General features: G+C 35.9%; 1 protein-coding gene across 1 annotated transcript; it reads right to left on the minus strand.

The window, feature by feature from the left end:
• On the minus strand, positions 12,546 to 13,968 carry LOC107647595. Its single transcript, XM_016351663.1, has 3 exons — positions 13,459 to 13,968; positions 13,014 to 13,268; positions 12,546 to 12,902 (listed from the first exon to the last, which is right to left on the minus strand). Exons 1-3 carry the CDS (start codon positions 13,966 to 13,968, stop codon positions 12,546 to 12,548), a joined length of 1,122 nt encoding a protein of 373 aa, XP_016207149.1.

Raw genomic sequence — 22,841 nt, forward strand, 5'->3', positions numbered from 1 at the left:
ATGCAGAATGCAGAAAGAGACATGAGAGGTAATATGAAAAAGTGAATAGTAACTCTCCATGGAAAAAGTAAAAGAAAATATAGGAGATAATACACACCCCATTCACACATAAACATCTTAAAAAATTAATTCTAAATTAAATTTAAAAATCAGATTTTAAATTAAGTAAGAATAATCAGGCTCTGAATTTGCATAATTAGAATTAGACAACGTAATCCTCACTAAACACATACTCACATCATGTCCTCGTTTGCTCTCATTGTGTCACACTCTGTCGCTCAGACATCTGTTACTCCTCCTTCACAGTGCACTATTGTGCTGGTGGAGCTCTCATGCAAGGTGCATGTCCTTTCCTTTTCTGTTGTCGGTGTCATCGCTGCAGGAAAAAGGCCCGCTAGTGACGTGATTGCGCGAGATCCCCGTGGCGGCGCTGCTGCTGTGTCCGCCTCTCTTGTTCTTTTTTTTTTTGGATGTTTTTTCATGTAATTTGAATTTTTTTTATATAATTTTGATTTTTTTGTATATTATGGACGTTTTTCGTCCTTTAGTAAAAAATGTATCCGGGTTAGAATGCAGATGTTTCTTTTACTAAGAAAGAAACATTCAATTACAAACAAAGAAACATCCAATTAAAAGAAACATCCACAACCCCTTGAGAATAAATTTAATGTGATTTAAATTTTTTTCGATGTGATTTAGATTTTTTTATGTAAAGTGGATGTTTTTTTTATATAATTTGGATATTTTTTTATATAATTTAGATATTTTTTAACCCCTTCAGAATGAATTTAATATAATTTTGAATTTTTTCGATGTGATTTGGATATTTTTCATGTAATTGGGTGGCGCGATGTCGACGGCTTTGAAAGGGGAAGAGGCAGCACGACACAGTAGTGACAATGTTTCTATATAGGAATTTTTGACTTCTTTGAGCAATGGCGTTAGCTAGGAGTTCTGCCTCGATCCATTTTGTGAAATAGTCTACCCCCACTATGAGGAATTTGACTTGTCCTGATCCTTGGGGGAAGGGTCCGAGAAGATCGAGTCCCCATTTTGCGAATGGCCAGGGTGAGGTTACGCTGATGAGCTCCTCTGGCGGGGCGATGTGAAAGTTGGCATGCTTCTGACATGGTGGACATTTCTTCACGAATTCTGTTGCTTCTTTTTGTAAGGTCGGCCAATAGAATCCAGCTCGGAGTACTTTCTTGAGGAGTGCCTGTGCTCCGAGATGGTTGCCACAGATGCCACTGTGTACTTCTTCTAAAACTTCTTTTGTATTAGAAGTCGGCACATATTTTAATAGTGGTGTCTAAATCCCTCTCTTGTATAGAGTATCATTTATGATGGTGTAGTATTGTGCCTCCCGTTTTAACCTCTTTGCTTCCTTCTTATCTGTAGGGAGTGTTTCTGTTTTGAGGTAATTAATTATGGGAGTCATCCATCCTTGATCCAGACCTGTTATAGTTAGGACCTTTTCTTCTTCCGAGATTGACGAGTTCTGTAGCATCTCTTGGATGAGACTTCTATTGTTGCCCCCTGGTTTGGTGCTGGCTAATTTTGAGAGTGCATCAGCTCGAGCATTTTGTTCTCGGGGTATGTGGCAGACCTCGTATTTTCCGAGTTGTCCGAGCTGTTCCTTGGTCTTGTCCAAGTACTTTTTCATGGTGGGATCCTTGGCTTGATAATTCTCTGCTATTTGTGAAGTGACTATCTGTGAGTCGCTGAAGATAAGCTTTTGAGCTCCAACCTCTTTAGCCAGCTTCAAACCAGCTAGTAGTGCTTCATACTCAACTTGGTTGTTTGAGGCAGGGAACCCAAATTTGAGGGAAAGTTCGATTTGGGTTCCCTGGTCGCTTTCAATTATCACACCCGCGCCACTTCCTGTTTTGTTTGAGGAATCGTCTACATAGAGATTCCATTTTGTAGGAATTTTCGGGGTGTCTGTAAATTCTGCAATGAAGTCGGCCAAATATTGTGATTTGATGGCTGTCCGAGCTTCATATTGAAGGTCGAATTCGGACAACTCGACTGCCTATTGTAAGATTCTTCCTGCTAAATCTGTTTTCTGCAGAATGCCTTTTATTGACTGGTTGGTCCGAACCCTGATAATGTGGGCTTGGAAATACGGACGAAATCGCCGAGATGTTAATATGAGAGCATGGGCGAATTTTTCTATTTTTTGGTAGTTCAGTTCGGATCTTTGTAGTGCCTTGCTGATGAAGTATACAGGTTGTTGCCCACTGTCGTCTTCTCGGACCAGTGCTGAGGCTACTGCCCGACTTCCTACTGCGAGGTACAGTATAAGTGGTTCACCTTTCCATGGCGGAGTTAGGATAGGTGGTTGTCCCAGGAACCTTTTGAAATCTAGGAAGGCCTGCTCGCACTCCGTTGTCCATTCGAACCTCTTTTCCTTCCTTAGAGTGGCATAGAAGGAGAGGGATCTTATTGCTGATCCAGCTAGAAATCTGGACAAGGCTGCCAATCTTCCATTGAGTTGTTGTACCTCTTTGACGCAAGACGGGCTCTTCATGTCGAGTATGGCCCGACATTTATCCGGATTTACCTCGATTCCTCCTTGTGTGAGCATAAAACCCAAGAATTTGCCAGCTTCTACTGCGAAGGTGCATTTTGCAGGGTTGAGTCGCATGCCATGCCTTCTTATAGTGTTGAATACTTGGGTGAGGTTGGATAGTAATGTCTCTTCACTTTGCGTCTTTATTAACATGTCGTCCACATAGACTTCTATGATTTTTCCGATGTGGTCTGCAAAGACCTTATTCATTAATCTCTAATAAGTAGCTCTCACATTTTTGAGTCCGAAAGGCATGACGATGTAGCAGTAGTTTGCTTTTGGGGTTAAGAATGAAGTTTTTTCTTGATCGGGTGGGTACATCGGGATTTGATTGTATCTCGAATAAGCGTCCATAAATGAGAGGTATTTATATTCGGAGGAGGCGTCCACCAGAGCGTCGATACTTGGGAGTGGATAGGGATCCTTTGGGCAGGCTTTGTTGAGATCAGTGTAGTCGGTGCACATCCGCCACTTCCCGTTTGATTTTTTTACCAAGACGACGTTAGCTAGCCATAGTGGGTACTTGACTTCTCTTATGAATCCTGCATCCAGTAAAGCTTGTACTTGTTCTTCCACAGCTTGGGATCGTTCTGGTCCGAGCTTTCTGCATCTCTGCTGTACTGGCCGAGATCCTGGATAAACTGCCAGCTTGTGGCACATTAACTTTGGGTCTATGCCCGGCATGTCTACGGCTTTCCATGCAAAGAGGTCGACATTGTCTCTTAAAAACTGTTTTAGCGACTCTTTTATGTCTCCTTTTAGGATTGTGCCAATATTGGTTGTTTTGTCTGGGACATCTCCGATCTGGACTTTTTCTACTTCACCTTCGGGTTGTGGACGGAGTTCTTCCTCCCCTTGAACTCCACCAAGTTCGATGGTGTGGAATTCTTCTCCTCTGCCTCTGAGGTTTAGACTTTCGTTATAACAGCGGCGCCCCGTCTTCTAGTCTGCTTTTATTGTAACTATTCCTTCTATGGTTGGGAACTTCATGCACAGGTGTGGAGTCGAGACTATTGCGTCGAGCTGATTTAATGTTGTCCGACCTATTAAGGTATTGTAGGCTGAACTCACGTCGACCACGATATAGTCTATTTTGAGCGTTCTTGACTGGTTTCCTTTTCCAAAGGTCGTGTGTAGTGAGATGTATCTGAGTGGTTGGATTGGAGTATCTCCCAGTCCAAACAGGCTGTTCGGATATGCTCTGAGTTCTTTTTATTCCAGGCCGAGTTTGTCGAAGACAGTTTTGAACAAGATGTCGGTGGAGCTTCCCTGGTCGACTAGTGTGCGGTGGAGATTTGCATTGGCCAATATGATGGTGATGACCATGGGATCGTCGTGTCCTAAGATGATGCCAGCTGCGTCGTCCTTAGTAAAAGTAATTGTGGGGATGTCGGGTGCTTCCTTTTTTCCCTCTACATGATATACTTCTTTAAGATATCTTTTGCAGGATGATTTGGAGATTCCTCCTCCCGCAAATCTTCCGTGTATCATGTGGACGTGTCTCTCTGGTGTACGAGGTGATCGCTCAGTTTGTCGGACATCTTCGTCCCTTCTTCTTTTTCTTTGCTCATCGACTCGGCTGGCTAGGTATCGATCTAATTTCCATTCTCTTACCAGTTTTTTTATGACATTTTTTAAGTCGAAGCAGTCGTTGGTGGAATGTCCATGGATTCGATGGTATTCACAATACTCAGTCCGATTTCCTCCTCCCTTTTTGCTTTTGAGTGGTCGAGCTGGGGGTATTTTTTCAGTATGGCAAATTTCTCTGTAGACATCCACAAGGGACACCCGAAGAGGGGTGTAATTATGGTATTTTTTGATCTTTTCCCCATGTTGATCTTCTTTATTTTTGGACTCTTTATCCTTATCTTGGGAGGAGTAGGAGAATTCGGATTTTGAAGTCTCTCCTAGTCGAGAGTTTTCCTCCATGTTGATGTACTTCTCTGCTCGTTATTGCACTTCGTTTAGAGATGTGGGATGTTTTTTTGATATAGATTGGCTAAAAGGTCCCTCTCGAAAGCCATTGATGAGACCCATAATGGCGGCCTCTGTTGGTAGACTTTGTATGTCCAGACATGCTTTGTTGAATCTTTTCATGTAGCTGCGGAGACTTTCCCGATCTCCTTGCTTGATTCCAAATAGACTTGGGGCGTGCTTAGCTTTGTCTTTTTGGATGAAAAATCTGGCCAGAAACTTCTTGGCTAAGTCGTCGAAGCTTGAGATGGACATAGGGGGTAGATTGTCGAACCATTTAATTGCTGTCTTTGTTAAAGTAGTCGGGAAGGTTTTGCAGCGAACTGCATCTGAGGCGTCCGTGAGGTACATTCTACTTCTGAAATTACTGAGATGATGGCTGGGATCTGTTGTGCCATCGTATAAAGTCATGTCAGGAAGTTTGAAGTCCTTTGGGATTTTGGTCCTCATGATCTCTTTGGTGTGAATGGGTCTTGGTCCTCACGGGAGTCGTCTTCGTGCCCTGATCGAGTATTTTTGGCCTTGAGATCTGCTTCGAGTTTTAGGAGTTTGTCCTCTAACTCCGGCGTCGCCTAACTTCCCTTCGAAGGTCTCTCTCAGCTTCTCGTTGATGCTCCACCTCTTTTTCGAGTTGTTTTAGGCGGTTTTGAAGTGCCTCCATGGCCTCCTCATTTGGCGAATTCTTGTCTTTCTTATTTTGAGGAGTATCTTTTGGTGTAGTATCCGCGTTTTTGTGCGGCGTCCTGTCTTCTAGATCAGAGTCGTGGTTGTTGTCAAGGTTGTCCGCCATGGTGATGGGATGACTTCCAGGTTCCCCAACAACAGCGCCAATATTCCGAGGGTTACCTGAAACTGTAGGTCGATCTCGGACGAGATCTTCTTTACTGGTTGGAGCTGACGTGTCCGGCTGGTGGGTGGTGGCCGGAGCTGTTATGTCCGACTTGTTGGACTGGCAATGCTGCTGATCCTTTGTCACCGGAGGGTGGTGGTACCTACAAGGGACTCCGATACTTAAGTTAGCAAGGGTATTAACAAATTTTTGGTAGAATCAGAGTATGAGTTATACCTGGATGCTCCAGTGTATTTATAATGGTGAGCAGTGACCTTTCTGGAGATAAGATAGTTATCTTATCTTATCTTATCTTATCTTTGGATGAGGTCATCTTATCTTTAAGGGAACCGCCTTTATCTTTCTAGGCTTTGGCTGCCTTTAGATTTGGGTTGTGTTCCTTCATTTGGGCCTTTTTGGGCCTCTATAGTGATTTGGCCGAGCTCTTGAAGAGGTCGGATAGTCTGACCTGAAGAGGTCGGTCGACTTGGTCGTTGAAACATCTCGGGTCGGACAGCTCGACCCAGGGTATGAACAGAGAATGTGTTGGTTAAGTTATATGGAAAGACTCGATGTGGATTGGTCTTCAATGGCTGGATTCGAGATGGTAACCTCATCCTCTTGAGTAATCTTTATCAAGACAGCCACTAGCTTAGCCAATTCAACATCAGGGGTGTAGAAGTCACGTATAGAATTTCTACTAACAGTTCAGGATCATGTGAAGAAGAAAGTTCAATGGTTTTTGTTGGGCTTGGTATTTTTGTGGAGATGTGATTTCTTTGGTTATTCGAATGGGTGAGTCAAGGTTTTGTGCAATGGGAGACCTAAGGAGTGCATCGGTGTTGATTTGAGAAGCAGGATTCAAAATGGTTGGTCCTTGGGGTAATGAAAGTTGTTCTTAAGTCAAATCGACTAAAGATAGTGTTTCAATAGTCGATGGGAGGATAATTTGTATAGGTTCTGCTGAAACCACAGTCTGAGCAGAAGAGTGGGACTCTTGTGGTTCTAATCTGGGCTGGTCCTCTTGATTCTTCAATTTGAGGACGAATAAGGAAGAAGATATAGATTGCGTAACCTTCTCAACCTAGTATGTAAAAACATGGTTACAGGATAAATTTTCAGGTTTATTCGAGAAATTTGAAATCAATAAGAGTATACTTGAATGGATTTCCTTCGAAAAGGATGGCAGAATGAGGCAGCCTTTGATGAGTCTTCTGAATCTGATTTACTAGAGGAAGCAAAGACGTTTATTTGTGTTGGTTGCCCACTTTCATCAGAGGAACTCTCGATCGATGATCGAATCAGACGAAGATCGAAAAGTTAAGAACAAGGTATGTTTGAATAAATATGGTAAAAAAAGAAATCTAGAAAAGGTTCGATTGAAGGATTACCTTTTTAGAAGCTTTTATGGAAACCTTTTGAATTTTCTTTTTTGGTTGTCTCTGCTTAGCTGTGGCTTCGATTTTCCTTTTTGAGGTTCTTTTCGGTGAACCTTCAGCAACCGAGAAAACTTTTATTGACGAGCCTTTGATATGGTTGAAGGTGTGACTGTATTGAGAGTAATACTTGGTCCACCATTCGACAAAGGATTTGGTAATGTATGAACTACACTCATAAAGAAGATGAGTATAGTTATCCCTGTGTTGTTGGTTGATTGTAAGGCAATGATCAATCTTTCTCTTTGAGGTAAATTTGATATGACAGAGGACATTGTCATTTTCGAGGAATAGGAATAGGAATAGCTTGAGAGAAGCCCATGTGCCTAGCAACATAATGAGGAGCATAACGAATTGCCTTAAACTGTTCTTTCTTATATTGAGGGAATCTGATTGGAATTACCTGAACAACAAGGAGATTTGCCTAGGTTTTGTTAGCTATTTCATTCTCTTCGTCATCGAAAGGGAAGATAAGGCATTTGAGCCATTGGGGGCCATAGTTTCAACGCAAGAAAGGAGTAAAATTCAAATCATTGATGTTGAAGCTTTTGCAAGAATGAAAGAGGGAGAAGATAGTCCAAAACAAGTCTTCAGTCGATTTGGCATTTTCGAAGTTGGGTTGAAAGGGGGCCAATCGAAATCCCTCAATATGTTGTTTTTCTGGAGCACTACCCCCATCCTGCTGCATGTACTTTTCGAACACAGCGTTTAACCAAAGTTGGAGGAGCCAAAGGGGGCCTCCCACATTGATCGACGAGTTGACTCGAAGACAATCAACTAGGTGTCCAAGTTCATTAAATAAATGTCCTAAGATCAATTTGGCCAAATTGAATTTGTGGCCTTCATACAAAAGAGCAGCCAAGGGAAGAAACAACTTTTGCTTTTGGACACTCCTCGAACAGAAAACGATGACATTCAACTAGTAGTACAAGAATGCCACGCTTTCTTCATCAGTCACGGGATCGTTCTCATGTCCCATATGTTGATTGATGAAATCACTGTAAGAGTTCTTTTGGGATATCTTATAGGTACGATTCGATTGCATATCATAAGTTACTTCAGGGAAATTTGTCGGAAGGCCAGTGATGAGAGCCACATCAAGTAACGAGGGCCCTACCATCCCACATGGGAGGTGAAAGTTATTTGTTGTTTTGTTTCAAAAGCACGCAACTGCCCCAATCATCCAATGGTGAGTGGTAGGAGAGAAACGAAAAAGTTGAAGGAGGTCATGAATACTAAGAGCTCTCCAAGCATCACCCTTTACCGATTCGAGACGTTTATGCCAAGCTCGAAAGTTAGCTCCTTGTGGGGTTAAATTTGGGGTTATTCCTGAAGGTTTTCTTGTGGTCGATAAAAGGAGCAACAAGGAGGTTTTGTTTGATGAGTAAGTCTTCCCTCTCAGCATTAGGGAAGAAATCAAGTTGTTTGCTGGCACGTTATAGGGCTTTGAATAGGGCCAATAAAGTAGCATGTTTTGTCATCAATGGTGAAAGGAATGAGAATCCTCTTATCATCAAGTTGCAGTTGAGGATCTTCAATAATCTCATCATTAATTTGGTTTAGTACTTGTAAGGTTAGTGGTTTTTGAGCTTGAGCTTCAGGGCCTTTGCCTTTATCTTGGGCAGTGGGAGTGTTGTGAATCAAAGATGAAGCCATTGGTGTGTAAATGTAAGAAGTTGATGATGGTGAAGTTAATTACAGAAGGAAGAATTGTACAGAGAATTCGGAGAAGAGGGGAAGACAAAGTTTGAGAATAAAAGTTTAAAGGCGAATGATGATAAAATTCAATTCAATAAATAAAAAGGTGTTTTGCCGTTTCGTATGAGGAAGTTCAAAATTTGAAATTGGGTAACTTCCTAGAGAAGGCGAAGTGGTAGAGAGAGAAATTAAGAATAGTGGGAAACGTGTCGGATAGGCGTGAGTAAATGAAGGGAAGTGAATTTTATTTATGATTAATTAATGCCTTATGATGATATAATAAGAGCATGTTAGGATTAAGTGTTATTGTTCTAAGATGATATCGAAAAGAACACATTAATCCTAGGGGACAATTTGTTAGTCGAAAATAATTTATTTCAAAAAAAAAAAGAGCATTCAAAGGTCAGTAAGTGTGTGTCTTCGAAGAAAAGTCAACATCGAAAGAGAGTCTTTTGGCAGGAAAGATCGAGTAGGAGTTTGTCATGACCAGTCAACAAGCTGATCGATATGATTGAATCGAAGGTCCCAAGATTTGAGGGTTGCTTTTGAACGTTACTTTTTGTCCAGCAAAAGAAGCAGGAGGGAACAGTTACTTATGGATTAATGAACGTGGGAGTTACACTTCAATTTGATTGGTTGAAGATTTTTATAAATAGAAGAAGACTCGAAGGCACAAGGGTTGGAACTTTGCTTCAAAAAAATACTCAAACACACTCATATCCCAGCGACTTTCTGAGTCTGCATTTGAGTTACTTTTCTGTACGGTTCCTTCCACTGTTTTTGTCTTTTTATTTATATTTTCTACAAACTTTACTTTTCATGCAAGTTTATTTTTTCAAGCAACATTTAACCGCTTTTTAATTTGCATATGGATGCATGAGTGGTGTTGGACTCTGATATGGGGGAGGGAGGTGCTTCACAATTTTGTGGTGTCAGTTGAACCACAACTCGGATCCTGTGAGTTCCCATTCACCACACGGACCGTCCGAGTTGTGTTTCACCAAATGCACGGTCCGATTTGATGCAGCCTAGACACACGTCGCGCAGTAGGTTCTCCCCGAACGGTGCCCTGAAACCAAACAAAGACCCAAGCAACCCACTCTCACCATCCGAATACAATCACTTTCAGATTTCACTTTCAACTTCACTCCCACCTTCTTCTTCATTTCTCCGTTTCTGAGTGGAGCTTTGCATGTTGGAAGAAAGAAAATCATGCCAAAAAAATATAAAATTAAAGATGTTGATCGATCTGAACTTCATATTATTCATTATCTCAGCCATCCTGATTATGTAAGTTTTATTTTTGAATTTTTGAATTTTTTATGTTTATAATTATTATTGTTAGAAATTATGATTAGTAGTATTATTTTTATTAAAGCAGGTTTTATTATGAGAATATTTAAATTTTTTTAATTGTAATTATCATTATTAGCAAGTTAATTGTTATTAATGTTGTTAGAAAATGAATGATGGTATATACTGATTATTAATATTTTTTATAATTAAGAAAAAAATATTTAAATATCCTAAATGAGTAATTAATATTAGATATTATTCTAGATGTTGTAATATTGTTGAGAATTTTGATTAGGAATATATGTACTAGTAATTAATTTATTAGTAATTAGTTATGAATAATTTTAAGGATTAATAATTAATTTTAGAAGTTAGAATAATTAGTTTTATAAGGATTGAGTAAAATAATTTACGAGAATATGTTAGTAATTGCTAATGAGTTGACTAATAATTTGTTATGTTTTTTATAGAAATTAAGAATGTTGACATGTGACCACCCAGTTCCTCCGGATCGGTACAACGATAGGGTGGATGAGCATTTACGACTTACCGGTTTTTATCATGCATTTCAGATTGGGGTAGTCCAATGTCAGAAAGCACTGGTGAATGCTCTAATCGAACGTTGGCACCCAAACACACATATGTTTCATCTTCCCATTGGTGAATATGCCGTGACTCTTGAAGATGTGGCTCAAATTCTTGGTCTTCTGACGGATGGTCTTCCAGTCACAGGGATGACAATGAGTAGTTTTGAAGCCTTGGAGGCAGAGTGTTTGCTTCAATTTGGAGTTGCACCGCGTAAGTCGGACTGTAGAGGTAGCTACATAAAACTGACCTGGCTGCGGAATCTAAAAAAAATTTAAAGTTAACTGATGAAATTAGTATACAGAGGTATGTGAGGTGCCACATTATGTTGCTGATCGGGACGATCTTGTTTGGGGATAAATCTGGGGCAGGTGTGCACTGGAAGTTTCTACCCTGGCTTCGTGATTTTGGCAGTATTGGACAGTACAGTTGGGGATCGGCATGCCTAGCACACCTCTACAGGGCGTTATGCAGGGCATCTCATTTTGACTGCAAGGAAATCGATGGTCCACTAACACTTCTACTCGGTTGGGCTTGGATCCGACTGCCATATCTATCGCCGCTTCCTAGGGAACTCTGCAGTTTTTCGCTAGCAAACAGGTAATATTATGTTACAACGTACCCGAATCTTGATATTTAGGAATCAGTTGAACTAATTGAATATATCATATTAGGTGGCACGACAGTTCGATTTCGTTCAGAGAGTACCACATCAGGCGCAGAATCTGGATAAGGCGCATGGAGAAGTCCTGACTGGTCCTAAGAATCTTAACTGGGCCACGGCACCGAGTCATTCATTTTGGGTGATGCATTGGATAAACAGGTATAACCACGTTTTTTCTGAGCTTTCCATGCCTTCACAGCATCCATTGGATACTTACATGTACTGGTACCGATCAAAATTTGGGGACCGCTTAAACTTGTCAAATCTTGTTGGTCAAGAGAATGATGAGGGTAATCAGGATATGGATGATGACAATGAAGAACAGGAGCCACATTCACCACAGATATCACCTCTAAATCCGCTTCTACAAGAACAACCTCAGTCCTCAAGCCAGTATGTACCTCAGGCACAGTTCACCCCATCATTTCCAATACATCAACAATATTGGAGTATGTCACAGTTTGAACTAGGAGAAGGAGATTTTTTTAGCCAGTTGCTTGGGTTCATGGCTGGAGATGCAGGACAATCACAATATGGCCATCAGACTGAGTTCATGGCAGGTAGGTATTCGTTGGATGCGAGGCATCCAACCCATACCTCATCGGTGGCTTCTGGAGGGTTCGTATCTGTTGACTCTAGTAGGAGTGCCGGTGGACGCGGAGTTCTTAATAGTCAAAATTCTAACCGTGTTTCCATGGGACTCATTGAAGAAAATGCTAACACACTCGAGCAAGGGACCGATGCGTATCTAGTAGATGACCCGGATGACGAGGACGATCATGAGGAGGATGAAATAGAGGAGTTCGATGAGGACGAAGAATCCCGTAATAATGGTATTATGTTGTGTATTTTGCTTTACATGTTCGATTAGTTATTTATTTTGTGTTCATAAATGGTATCTCTGTTTGGTTTTTCCTAAATGATATGTGGTATCTATGTTGGTTTGATTACTTAATGTGCTATATTTAATTGTTTTTATTAAATTGTATACAAGTCAGGCACGCACTCCGGATGACAAAGTCAAAGGTTACAATCTGAGGATTGATCCGCCACGTCGTAGCGCTAATCGCTACACTCCATCTGTCTTTAAAAAGGTCGCAAAGAAATGCAAGAACTTTGTGAAGGATGTAAAGTGGCCAATGAGAAAGTAGTTATGGTGTAATGAACTTATTTACGTATTAATGATGTGGACTATCTTTAGAGTACTTTGTATGTGTTGGACATTATATATTAATGAACTTAATATATTGCTACAGATATCATATCATATCAAATTAACTCATTTGGACAATTGATGTCATATTATATATTGCTACGGATATCTTATAATACTAGATTGTCATAATTTATAATATCAGGTCATGTTAACTTAATATGAGAATTCATGTCATATTATACAATGTTACATATATCATACGTTGTTAACTCAAATGGACAACTCATGCCATACTATATAATGCTACATATATAATATCATCTTAGATTGTGAATCTATTGAGCATCTCTGTCGGCATTTGCACCAGCTGACTGACGGCATCTACTACGACTGTGTCCCTCAGCCCCACATAGCCTACATCGTCTAGGACGACGTAACATTCGCGTGTCTATCTCATTCAAGAACCGCGTCATCCTGGGACGACCTTTCGTGATGCGTCTCAGGTACGGATTTGGTACAAACCGAGGTCCGTTGTAAGCAGGCCATGTAGTAGGATTACCTAGTGGCCTAAACCTGGCGCGGTACACCCGCCGAACTTGGTCCATCTTATACACATCATGCACATACACATGCCAATCCAGTCGCTGGTTGGCACAACATGCGAACACATGTCTACAGGGGATCCGGTCCACCTGGAACTCACCACAGTCACATCAAAGGCCACGTAAGTCGACTACAAACTCCAGTCCACTTGGCATCTCACGCACCTCAAAGACCTCATTTTGCCGGTTAAAGCAACTAACCTGAATGTTTCCTGATGCAAGTTGGTTTGTATGCAACTTCGAGGGCACGATATCAGAAAACATATGGCCAGAATTAATCCGGGCTTCCGCCTCCGCTCTTTTTCGGGTGAACAACTCATTAAGCATGTAGAATGTTGCCTTCACAAGAGCAGTAATGAGGAGATTGCGTGCACCCTTCAATACTGAATTGATGCATTCTACTAGATTCGTCGTCATGTGACCCCATCGGTAGCCACCATCATATGCCAATGCGTACTGTTCGTGAGGAATTTGGTTTAACTAGTTTGTATACGCCTCGCCCCGTTCCCATAAATGCTGGTAACGCACTTTGTACTCCCGCACCGTCCTCAAATATCTTGGATGATAACAACATAAGAAAAGAAAAAAAAATAGAGGTCAAAACAAATGTTGAACATAACTCTGTTAATAACTTACTTAAATTAACTAAAAGGTTACCAATGTTGACGACCAATTTTTGCAGGTACGGTGCCTTGAACTTTCTCAAAAAATTCGACTCTATATGCCTGATGTAAAACATATGAAAAGCTCTAGGAGGTGACCAAGCTCCGTTACTGCGTTCCACAGCGGTATTGATGGATTCGTGTCGGTCGGATATCAGTCCCACACCATTCCGAGTGACAACATGTTGACGCAGTTTACTAAGGAAAAAGTGCCATCCATCAGAAGTCTCTCCCTCCACAATAGCAAACGCAATTGGGACGATATTGTTGTTGTCATCCTGTGAAACTGCCACTAGTAGACAACCCTTATACTTTCCGTACAAGTGAGTCCCATCCACCTGGACAACTGGCTTACAATGTCTGAATGCCCTGATGCATGAGTAATAACTCCAAAATACTCGATATAGTACCCGAATATCACCCACCAAGTCATCGCCTTGATATGCAGGCATAGTCTCAAACTGGACAACAGCTGATGACTCCTTATGACACATGGCCTCAAACCATATAGGCAACGTTTCGTACGATGCTTCCCAACCTCCAAATATTTTTTCTACTGCCTTTTGCTTAGCCAACCATGCTTTTCAATAACTAACAGTGTAGTTGAACTTCGATTGCACTTATGCTATTACCGATTTTACCTTTAAGGAGGGGTCAGCCTCAACCAACGGCTTTATTGCTTCTGTAATTGTGAAAGAATCCAACTTCGAATGATCTTGTGAAATGGTGGCTCTGGTACAGGTGTGACTACCATTATACCTCCTTATAACCCAACAGTACTTCCTGTTGATCATGCTAACCCTGATAAGCCAATCACACCCTGACCCATACTGTGTACACTTGGCATAAAATGTCAACGGCTCAGACTCACACACCCGGTAGTCTACGCTGCGTCGTATGGTATACTCTTTTATCGCCTTAATAACAGCTTCCCTGGAATGAATTCCATACCAACGGCAAATTCACCATCTGCGACAACAGGAATTTCTGCCAGGATAACCACCATAAAAAAAATTAATACACATATTTTTAAAAATCGATAACAAAGGTAAATCTATATTTACTTCATCAACTATGATATAACTCTAAACCTTACATCATGTTATTATGCCACTCTAAACAAAATAAGAACATCAGCATCAGATGTAAAAATCGAACCGAACCGACCGGTTCGATCGTCAAACCTACTAAACTGGACCCTATTCTGTCGGTCCGATAAATGAACCGTATCATACTGTATCGGTTAATATTATTTTCTAATAATTACTTGTAGTATATAACAGTATAAAAGATATAAACTAATTAATAAATTAATAATAATTAAAAATAACGATTATTTTAATATAAAAAGAAAAAAAAACTTTCATGATAGCGTAAAAATAATAAAATATTTATTGTTCATGTTCCTTAATGGTTTAAAACAACTTGATATTTTTAAAATGTTAGTAAACATATGCATTTTGAATTTTATTTTTAAACTTCTCACTATTTTTTATTTTTTATTTACATAGGATCGGGTCAACCAGCTCAACCACTAACCCAGCGGTTGAACCAGTGTCCCAGACACAAGAACCGTTCTATCACCGGTTCGTTTCTGACAACTATTTACATCAACGCATGATTAAATAATGGTTAATAAATACTAATTTATTCATAACTAAATCAATAACTAACTAAAAAAATACTAATACGATGAATTACGTACCTGCACTCATATATTCCGGAAACTCCGAAACATGCATGACATCCAAGTCCAAAACTCGCATGAATGATGGCTCCTCAAACGGCACTTCGTTTGCCAGTGCATATGCCACGTCTGTCACATCTGGAGCCATAGTTCCGTCACCTTGATCTTCATCTCCGTCTGGACCAACAACTTCGTAGTTGCTTTCGAACTCTTATTCACTGTCACTATTATAATCTTCCCGTACAATATTCCGGTTGGCCTCAGATTGTTCGAACTCAACATACAACTCGATGAACAAGATCTGGGCACGGTTTTCAATATACATTGAAAACATCTCTTGCATGCTCACTTCGTCCGTCACATATTTGGTTTGAAATTGGACAAATCCACCAAACATCGGTATGGGATATCTGTATAGAATACATGATACTTTTCTTGCCCTCTCAGAGTCAATCTTTTCACAGATCACACCTTTGAGCTCTTCAAATGAGATGGTAAAAGGAATAAAAACATCTAACGAATTTTCACAAACAAATTTTACACCTTCGGATGTTTGTAACAAAATTTGACCAAAATAATACACTTTTAGTAACACTCTATCACTCATTTCTCTCAATCACTAAAAAAGGAGCACAAAAATGGCTACTGGATTTTCTTTTTCAAAACAAGCAATGAAAAAACCCAGAAAGAAGAAACAAACGAAGAAGCTGTTGAAGAAGGGAAGGAGGCACAACTACATCGCTACCACCAGTTACACACTTTTATATAGACCTCTACCATCAACTCGGATCCTTCGACTAGGTTAAGCTGATTCAAAAAAATTTATTAAAAAATGAAATCAGACCATGCGATTTTATGTTCGAGTTCATATAATAAATTATCAAGCTCAAGCAACACGGAGGGTCCGACTTCAAACTTTCGAAATTCAAATATCTCAACAAAGAAGTCGGACCATGCGATTTGCTCTTCCATTTCATATTAAAAAAACCCAGCTCATGCAACACGGACGGTCCGATTTCAATCTTCCGAAATTCCTATTTCTCACCCAACAAATCGGACCATGCGATTTGTTTTGCAAATTTCTAAAACCAAAGAACTCGCATGGTCCGAGTTCTGTTACCTCACACTGCCAAAAAGCTGTCCCACATATTTGTCTTGTACCCCATGACTCCATATCGAAGAAGATCACACATAAGCCTTCCATTTCAATAAAATTGAGCCACATTTAACATTCTTGTCCAATTTATATTCCAATACTTTTATTTTCCATTTCAAAAGTCCTTTGATCTAATAGAAGGCATTTTACTGCTTTATTTAAATTCAATGCAAACCATTTAAAAGTCAATTTATTTTCAAAGTCTTTATTTACTGTTTTTAGATTTTCTTAAGTTTTTGTTCGTTCAAAAGACCTTTGACGCACTTTGAGAAAATTGGTACTCGCAAAGAGGAATATGTTTCGCTTTCAGACTATTAGATATCGAATCACTCTCGATTTACTAAAAATTAACAAAACAAAAAAAAAGAAAAAGGAAAAGATATAAAAAAGTTGAATAAGATAAAAGAAAAAAATAAAAAAAGAAAAAAAAACTGAAAAAAGAAGTAAAAGACGTAAATGAAAAATTGAAAGAAAAAATGGAAAGAATATTTGGTTTTCTTCTATAAATTTCTTTGCGTCAGGGTGACATTAGAGTATTTAGAGTATTTTGTGAAATGATTTTAATCCTTTATTCTGATTCTATAGCACTTATTTATACAAAATTCTAATAATTAAAAATTACAATTATATCTAATAATTTTTAAAAATTACTTGTAAAAGACTTGTTTTACGCACTTATAATTCCATTATGAGAGAGTACATAACTAATTGAATAGTAACCATTTTTAAGTTGGCTCAAATATGTATTTGGAAGAGATAAGTACGATTTTGGTCCCTTAAGTTTAGTGCCAGAATCAAATTCGTCCCTCTTGTTATTTTGCCATTAAAGTCGTCCTTAATGTTTTTTTTCGTATTAAAATCGTCCTTTTCAATAAAATTTTTATTACGAAAAAAAACATTAAGGACGACTTTAATGGCAAAATAACAAGAGGGACGAATTCGATTCTGGCACTAAACTTAAGGGACCAAAATCGTATTTACCCCTATTTGGAACTTTAAATATGTAACTACTCTTAAAATTGATTCTAATTTGTATTTAAAAGTTGATTCGATAATACAATATTTTTAGTACTTAGTAGTAATGATTGAAGTCTAAATTTATAAAAGCTTAATAATATTTGGTCAAAAATATTATTTTTGATATAAGAAAAATCATGTATTTAATCATTGTTGTCACCGTTAGAGTCCTTCGAATTAGACTATGCATATTCACATGTTCGAGCAAGCTTGTTGGCCATTCTTTAGAAGCAGCAGCCTAGAGACATTCCCTTCATGTTTTTGTTTGACCACAATTATGTATTAGCATCTTCCCTAGTTGATAGTGATGACCATTACTCTACATGATGCATGTGTCTTATTAGTTTGGACATCGAACTATTGGGAATCTTGTGAATGGTTGCCTAAGCAATTGGGAGGATTATTTGAGATGGAATGTGACTGATATCAGTCAGCAATGGTTAAGTGTCATTCTAACTCAACATCATGATTGTTGAGTTAGTACAAGTACTTGTGTGAAACAACAATTACTTCTATCAAAATTACAAAACAAATATTGTTTTTTATTTTACGATGAATAAGGGTGAATAATAGAGTATTTTTTGCAATGAAAAGTATCGTTGACTTGCATATGATATCTATTTTATTATATAAAAATTGAAATTTTTTACTTAATGATAAAGTTGACGTACATATTTTTGAGAGTGTTTTTGAATTTATTTTTTTAACTCATTAAATACAAATTATTACGATAAACTAATTATATCAACTAATTGATTTAATTAGATATTTAAATACCACATAATTTATTATAATTTATATCAATTTGATTTGGTAATATTTTTTAATTTATTTTTTTAATGTTCTATTACTATTTTTAATTTATTAAACTAAATTTATTGTGTGTACTAATTAATTAATTAATTAGTCATTACATAATAAATCTTTGAATAAAATAAGCAACTGAGATATTTTTAACTAATAATTAAATCAAATTAAATCAAATCAAATCATATATATTGAGCCAAATTCAAATAATGTGAATTAAGGATTAAATTAAAATAAGATGATTTCTTACCTATTCAAATTGAATGCAATAAATACAAACTAATTTTGTTAGATAATTATAGTCAGCTGGTCTACTATATATAGATGGCCACACAAAATTATAAGAATCATGATTTTTATCGCAAATGCTATTTCAACTCTTCTTTTCTTCTTCTTTTTTCCTTTATGTATATTTTTTTATGTATAAATGTACCCAAAAAAAAGTACAGATGATTGATTGTATGATTGATTGTTTATTTGATGAATATATCTCAGTTTAGGCATTCTACCACAATGGTTAGAAGTTGACCTGTATAATTCAAGGTGACCATTGACCAGTATATTTTTTTATAGTATTAGATAGAAGAATATTTAATAAAATGAATATACTCATCATTGTAACAATTTTCTTTCAATTATTAGATTTTTATGTCAGTCGTGTAAATTCTTTGAAGGCACAAGATAATAAAATAGGTTGACTTTAATATCATTAGAAGCTAAATTTAATGGTTCAAGTAAGCACCACTAATTATATTAATAAAGTAATTTTGTAATACTAATGTAATTTACATATTAATTTTTTCGAGTAAATTTATTTCAAAATGTAAAAATTAGACTTAATACGCTAAAATTTTAAAGGTAACAGAATTTCACAACAAAATTAACATTCATTAAGGAAATGAATTTATATATGGCTCTTTTCTAATTATAAATAATAACAAGACTCATAAAAAAATATTAATATCATCATTTTTATTAATTAAATCATAATATTAGGTAGTTGACAGTTTCATAAGTGGAATTTATTAAGTAATTATATTAAAACTAGCAACGAACAAGCAATAAGGATTCATAAAAAAATATACTATATATTACCAATTTTTATAATTAAAATATGTCACATCATATTCTCATCTCTTCTATTTATTATCTATTCTATTATATAAAAATTAGGTTTCTGCACTTAATGATAGAGTTGACGTGACATGCTTTTGAGAGTGTTTAGCTATTTATTTCTTTTAACTTATTAAATACAATTTATTACAATAAATTAACTATGTCAACTAATTAATTTTATTAGATATTTAAATATCACACAATTTATTATAATTTATATCAATTTAATTTAGTAATATTTTTTAATTTATTTCTTTTAATATTTTGTTAGTATTTTTTAATTTATTTTTTTAATTTATTAAACCAAATTAATTATACTAATTATCTATATTTTCTCTCCAAATATTTTTTACTAATAATTAAATCAAATCAAATCATATATATTGAGCTAAATTCAAATCATATGAATTAAGGACTAAACTAAAATAAGATAATTTTTTACCTATTCAAATTGAATGCAATAAATACAAATTAATTTTGTTAGATAACTATGGTCTTCTGGTCTTCTATATATGGATAGCCACACAAAATTATAAGAATCATCATTTTTATTGCTTTTGCTATTTTAACTCTTCTTTTCTTTTTTTTTTTTTATGTATAAATGTGTACTTAATTAAAATGAGAAGCTATGAATGAGTATTTCATTAATTGTTTGTTTGACAAATATTATAGTTTGAAAATGTTTCAATTTAAACATTTTACCGATGCCGATGAAAGTTGAACCTGTAGTAATTCAGGGTGACTATGATATTTTTTATAGTATTACGTAGAAAAATATTTCTTATAATAAATATATCCATTTTGTAATTAATTTTCTTTATCAATCTGTTATCTTTTACCTAACAAACAATATCTATGTTGAATATATTATTTTCATCAGAAGCCATACATAATTGATTGATAATTCTATATATAAAAATACTCCTGTGGTAATTAAATACCATATTGTTATCTCATTAAATTTAATTATTCTATGATTATGCCAATGTGTAGTACTATCAGATGAAAATTGATTAGATTACATTTATTTCCGACGAGGTGGGTAACTTTTTAGACCTAATCACGGTCGGAGTTAAAAAAGGTTTGAAAAGTGTTAATAATACAAATACTTTTTATTTTTCATATCCAATAATAAATATATAAATTAAAACTAATATTGTTTCATACAAAATTATAAAAGGTATATTATACTTAAAATATCTATAATCTGTATCAACTGTCATTGTTTATCAATTATGTTATAACAAATCTGGTTATTAAAAAAGATTAAAATTAACGTAAATATACGCAATATTATTCCATGCCTTTTATTTTTATTTTATCATCATAAAAAATTATACATATTATAAGAGAACATCGTCTTTTTACCAAGGGTTCTTCCATTCAATAGTTTCTATAAAGAATAGATGGATGCTTTTATTATTTTCAGTTCTTTGGTAAATATAGACGACGCATAATAATATTGTGTTTGGCAAGAATATATGAGATTTTAAAAGGTTGAAGCATAGGTTTAGTCCTTAACATATTCATAGATAAAGTGCAGAGTAGATAAAAAGATAGCTAATAAAAGAATAAATGATTAAAACTTCTTCAATGTTAATAGTCGTAGTGTATGATAGGTGTTCTATACTCTTTTGGATTTGATTGTTTCTTTATTATTATATGTTGTTCTGTTTAATTTATCTTAAAAAGACTTATGATAATCATCTTATCGTAGTAGTGTAAAAATTATAGGTGTTATATTTATTTTATATGCTCTTAAATCTCATATCTTTGATGAATATTTGTGACTGAATAATTATTAAAAAATAAATTAGTTTAATATCTATTATATATTTTATTTAAATTATAATAGTGAGTAAATAATATATATGAAAAATGTGATTTATTTACGTATTATTTGAATTAGAAGAATTTGTAGGAAAATTAAATAAGATGTTGGAGAAGAAAATGAATGAAAGAAAATGTCAATTTTTATTGTCTGGATCAACAAAGAAATTGAATGAAAAACAAAGAAGGTGTATGTGGAGCTCATGTAAATTTTTTCTCTTCAAAGTTCGAATAAATCTGAAGGAGAAGTGCAAACATGGGTAAAAGTACAGAGTTACCCTTTGAATTATAATTTATATATAATATATAAAAATATTAATGTAATTTTACTCTATTATAATTTTCTCTCTTCTTATTTTTTCTTTCAACCAAGTAAAAGAAATTTTTTTCTACTTTCTTTTCATTCATTTTTTCTTCATCTAAACAACACAAAAAAATATATTTTTCTTTCCATTTTTCTTTCCTCTCATTTTCTTTCTTTCCATTTTTTTCCTCTTATTTTCCATCTTATATTTAGACAATAGCTTAGTGTTTATCCATTTATTTTCTATTAATATTGTTATAATAAGGATACATGTGACTTTATAAAAAAGGATATATTATAGATTTTGATTATCTGAGAATTTACTAAGTGGCTGAAATAGCTTCACGTCACGAGCCAACGAATGCTAGCAATAGAGATGATCACAAAAACAGTCGAAACATGTTTTTGCAGGAATTACTCGTGATTTAGGGTTAGATGGGGACCCATGAAATCCTCACCATCTACCACGCGAAAATAGATGGGGACTAGGGGTGGTAAACGGGATGAAATCCGTCAAGCTGGCCCACATAAACCCGTAAAAAAAAGCGGAGTGGGCTGAAAATTTGAGACCGCCAAATTTAAAAAGTTCGCCTACCCTGTACTACCTAATTTGTGGATTTTGGCGGTTTTGGTGGGGCGAGGCAGGGCAGACTTTCCTGCTGGGCCAAGCGTTTTTTTTGTCAGGGCCTTTTTTTTTTTACAAATTTTAAAGATGTTATTGATCTACACGAGGATAAAAATGATAATTGAAGATATTCTAAGTTATATTTTGAATTATGTTTTATGTTTGATTGATTATAAACTTGAAGATGTTTAATTATATGTTTTGGACAATATTTATTTTGCTTTGGATAATATTGGTTTTATTATTTTGTTTTTGACGGACTTGGCCGCCTACCCGCCAACTCGCCGTTAGGCAGAACGAGGAAGAATTCAAGATCGCCTCACTAGACGGAATGAGGAGTGTTTCGGTACATCATCTTACCAAGACATATTAATTGATTTAATAACTTTTGTAATGACATAAGTTTATAAATTTAAAAATTTAAAAATCATTTCATAAAATGTGAAGTTTCAACAAGTAACAATATTGTTCATATTATTTTGACTTCAAAAATGAATATGATACCAACAAATAAAATTATCCCAAGTAAATTTCAACAAAGACAAAAGTATATAAATATTGTTATTAATTAGAAATTAATCTATTTTAAAGACAAATATAATTTTTTTTCTATGGATTTCCTAATTCAGTAAGTCGAGAACTAATCCACCACATATTGATATTCTATTTATTAAGGGTTTGCTATTAACTAATGTATTGTTATACACACAAGGCGAGATTTAAACTCTAAATATTTGTTTAAGCAGACAAATGAGATGACTATTCAACCAATTCAAATTAATTAAAACAAATACTAATTATTTTTAATATTTTTAAATTATAAAA

This window comes from Arachis ipaensis, chromosome B06, assembly GCF_000816755.2.
Source record: "Arachis ipaensis cultivar K30076 chromosome B06, Araip1.1, whole genome shotgun sequence".
NCBI lineage: Eukaryota > Viridiplantae > Streptophyta > Magnoliopsida > Fabales > Fabaceae > Arachis > Arachis ipaensis.

Excerpts from the sequence above, each read along its gene's own strand:
- LOC107647595 (XM_016351663.1), bottom strand. The coding sequence starts at position 13,968 with ATGTGTCATAAGGAGTCATCAGCTGTTGTCCAGTTTGAGACTATGCCT. Across the intron at positions 13,269-13,458 it reads TCAACATTGGTAACCTTTTA|TACGCATTGGCATATGATGG; the intron begins GTTAATTTAAGT and ends CCTCACGAACAG. Across the intron at positions 12,903-13,013 it reads TTGCATCAGGAAACATTCAG|GTGGACCGGATCCCCTGTAG; the intron begins GTTAGTTGCTTT and ends GGTGAGTTCCAG.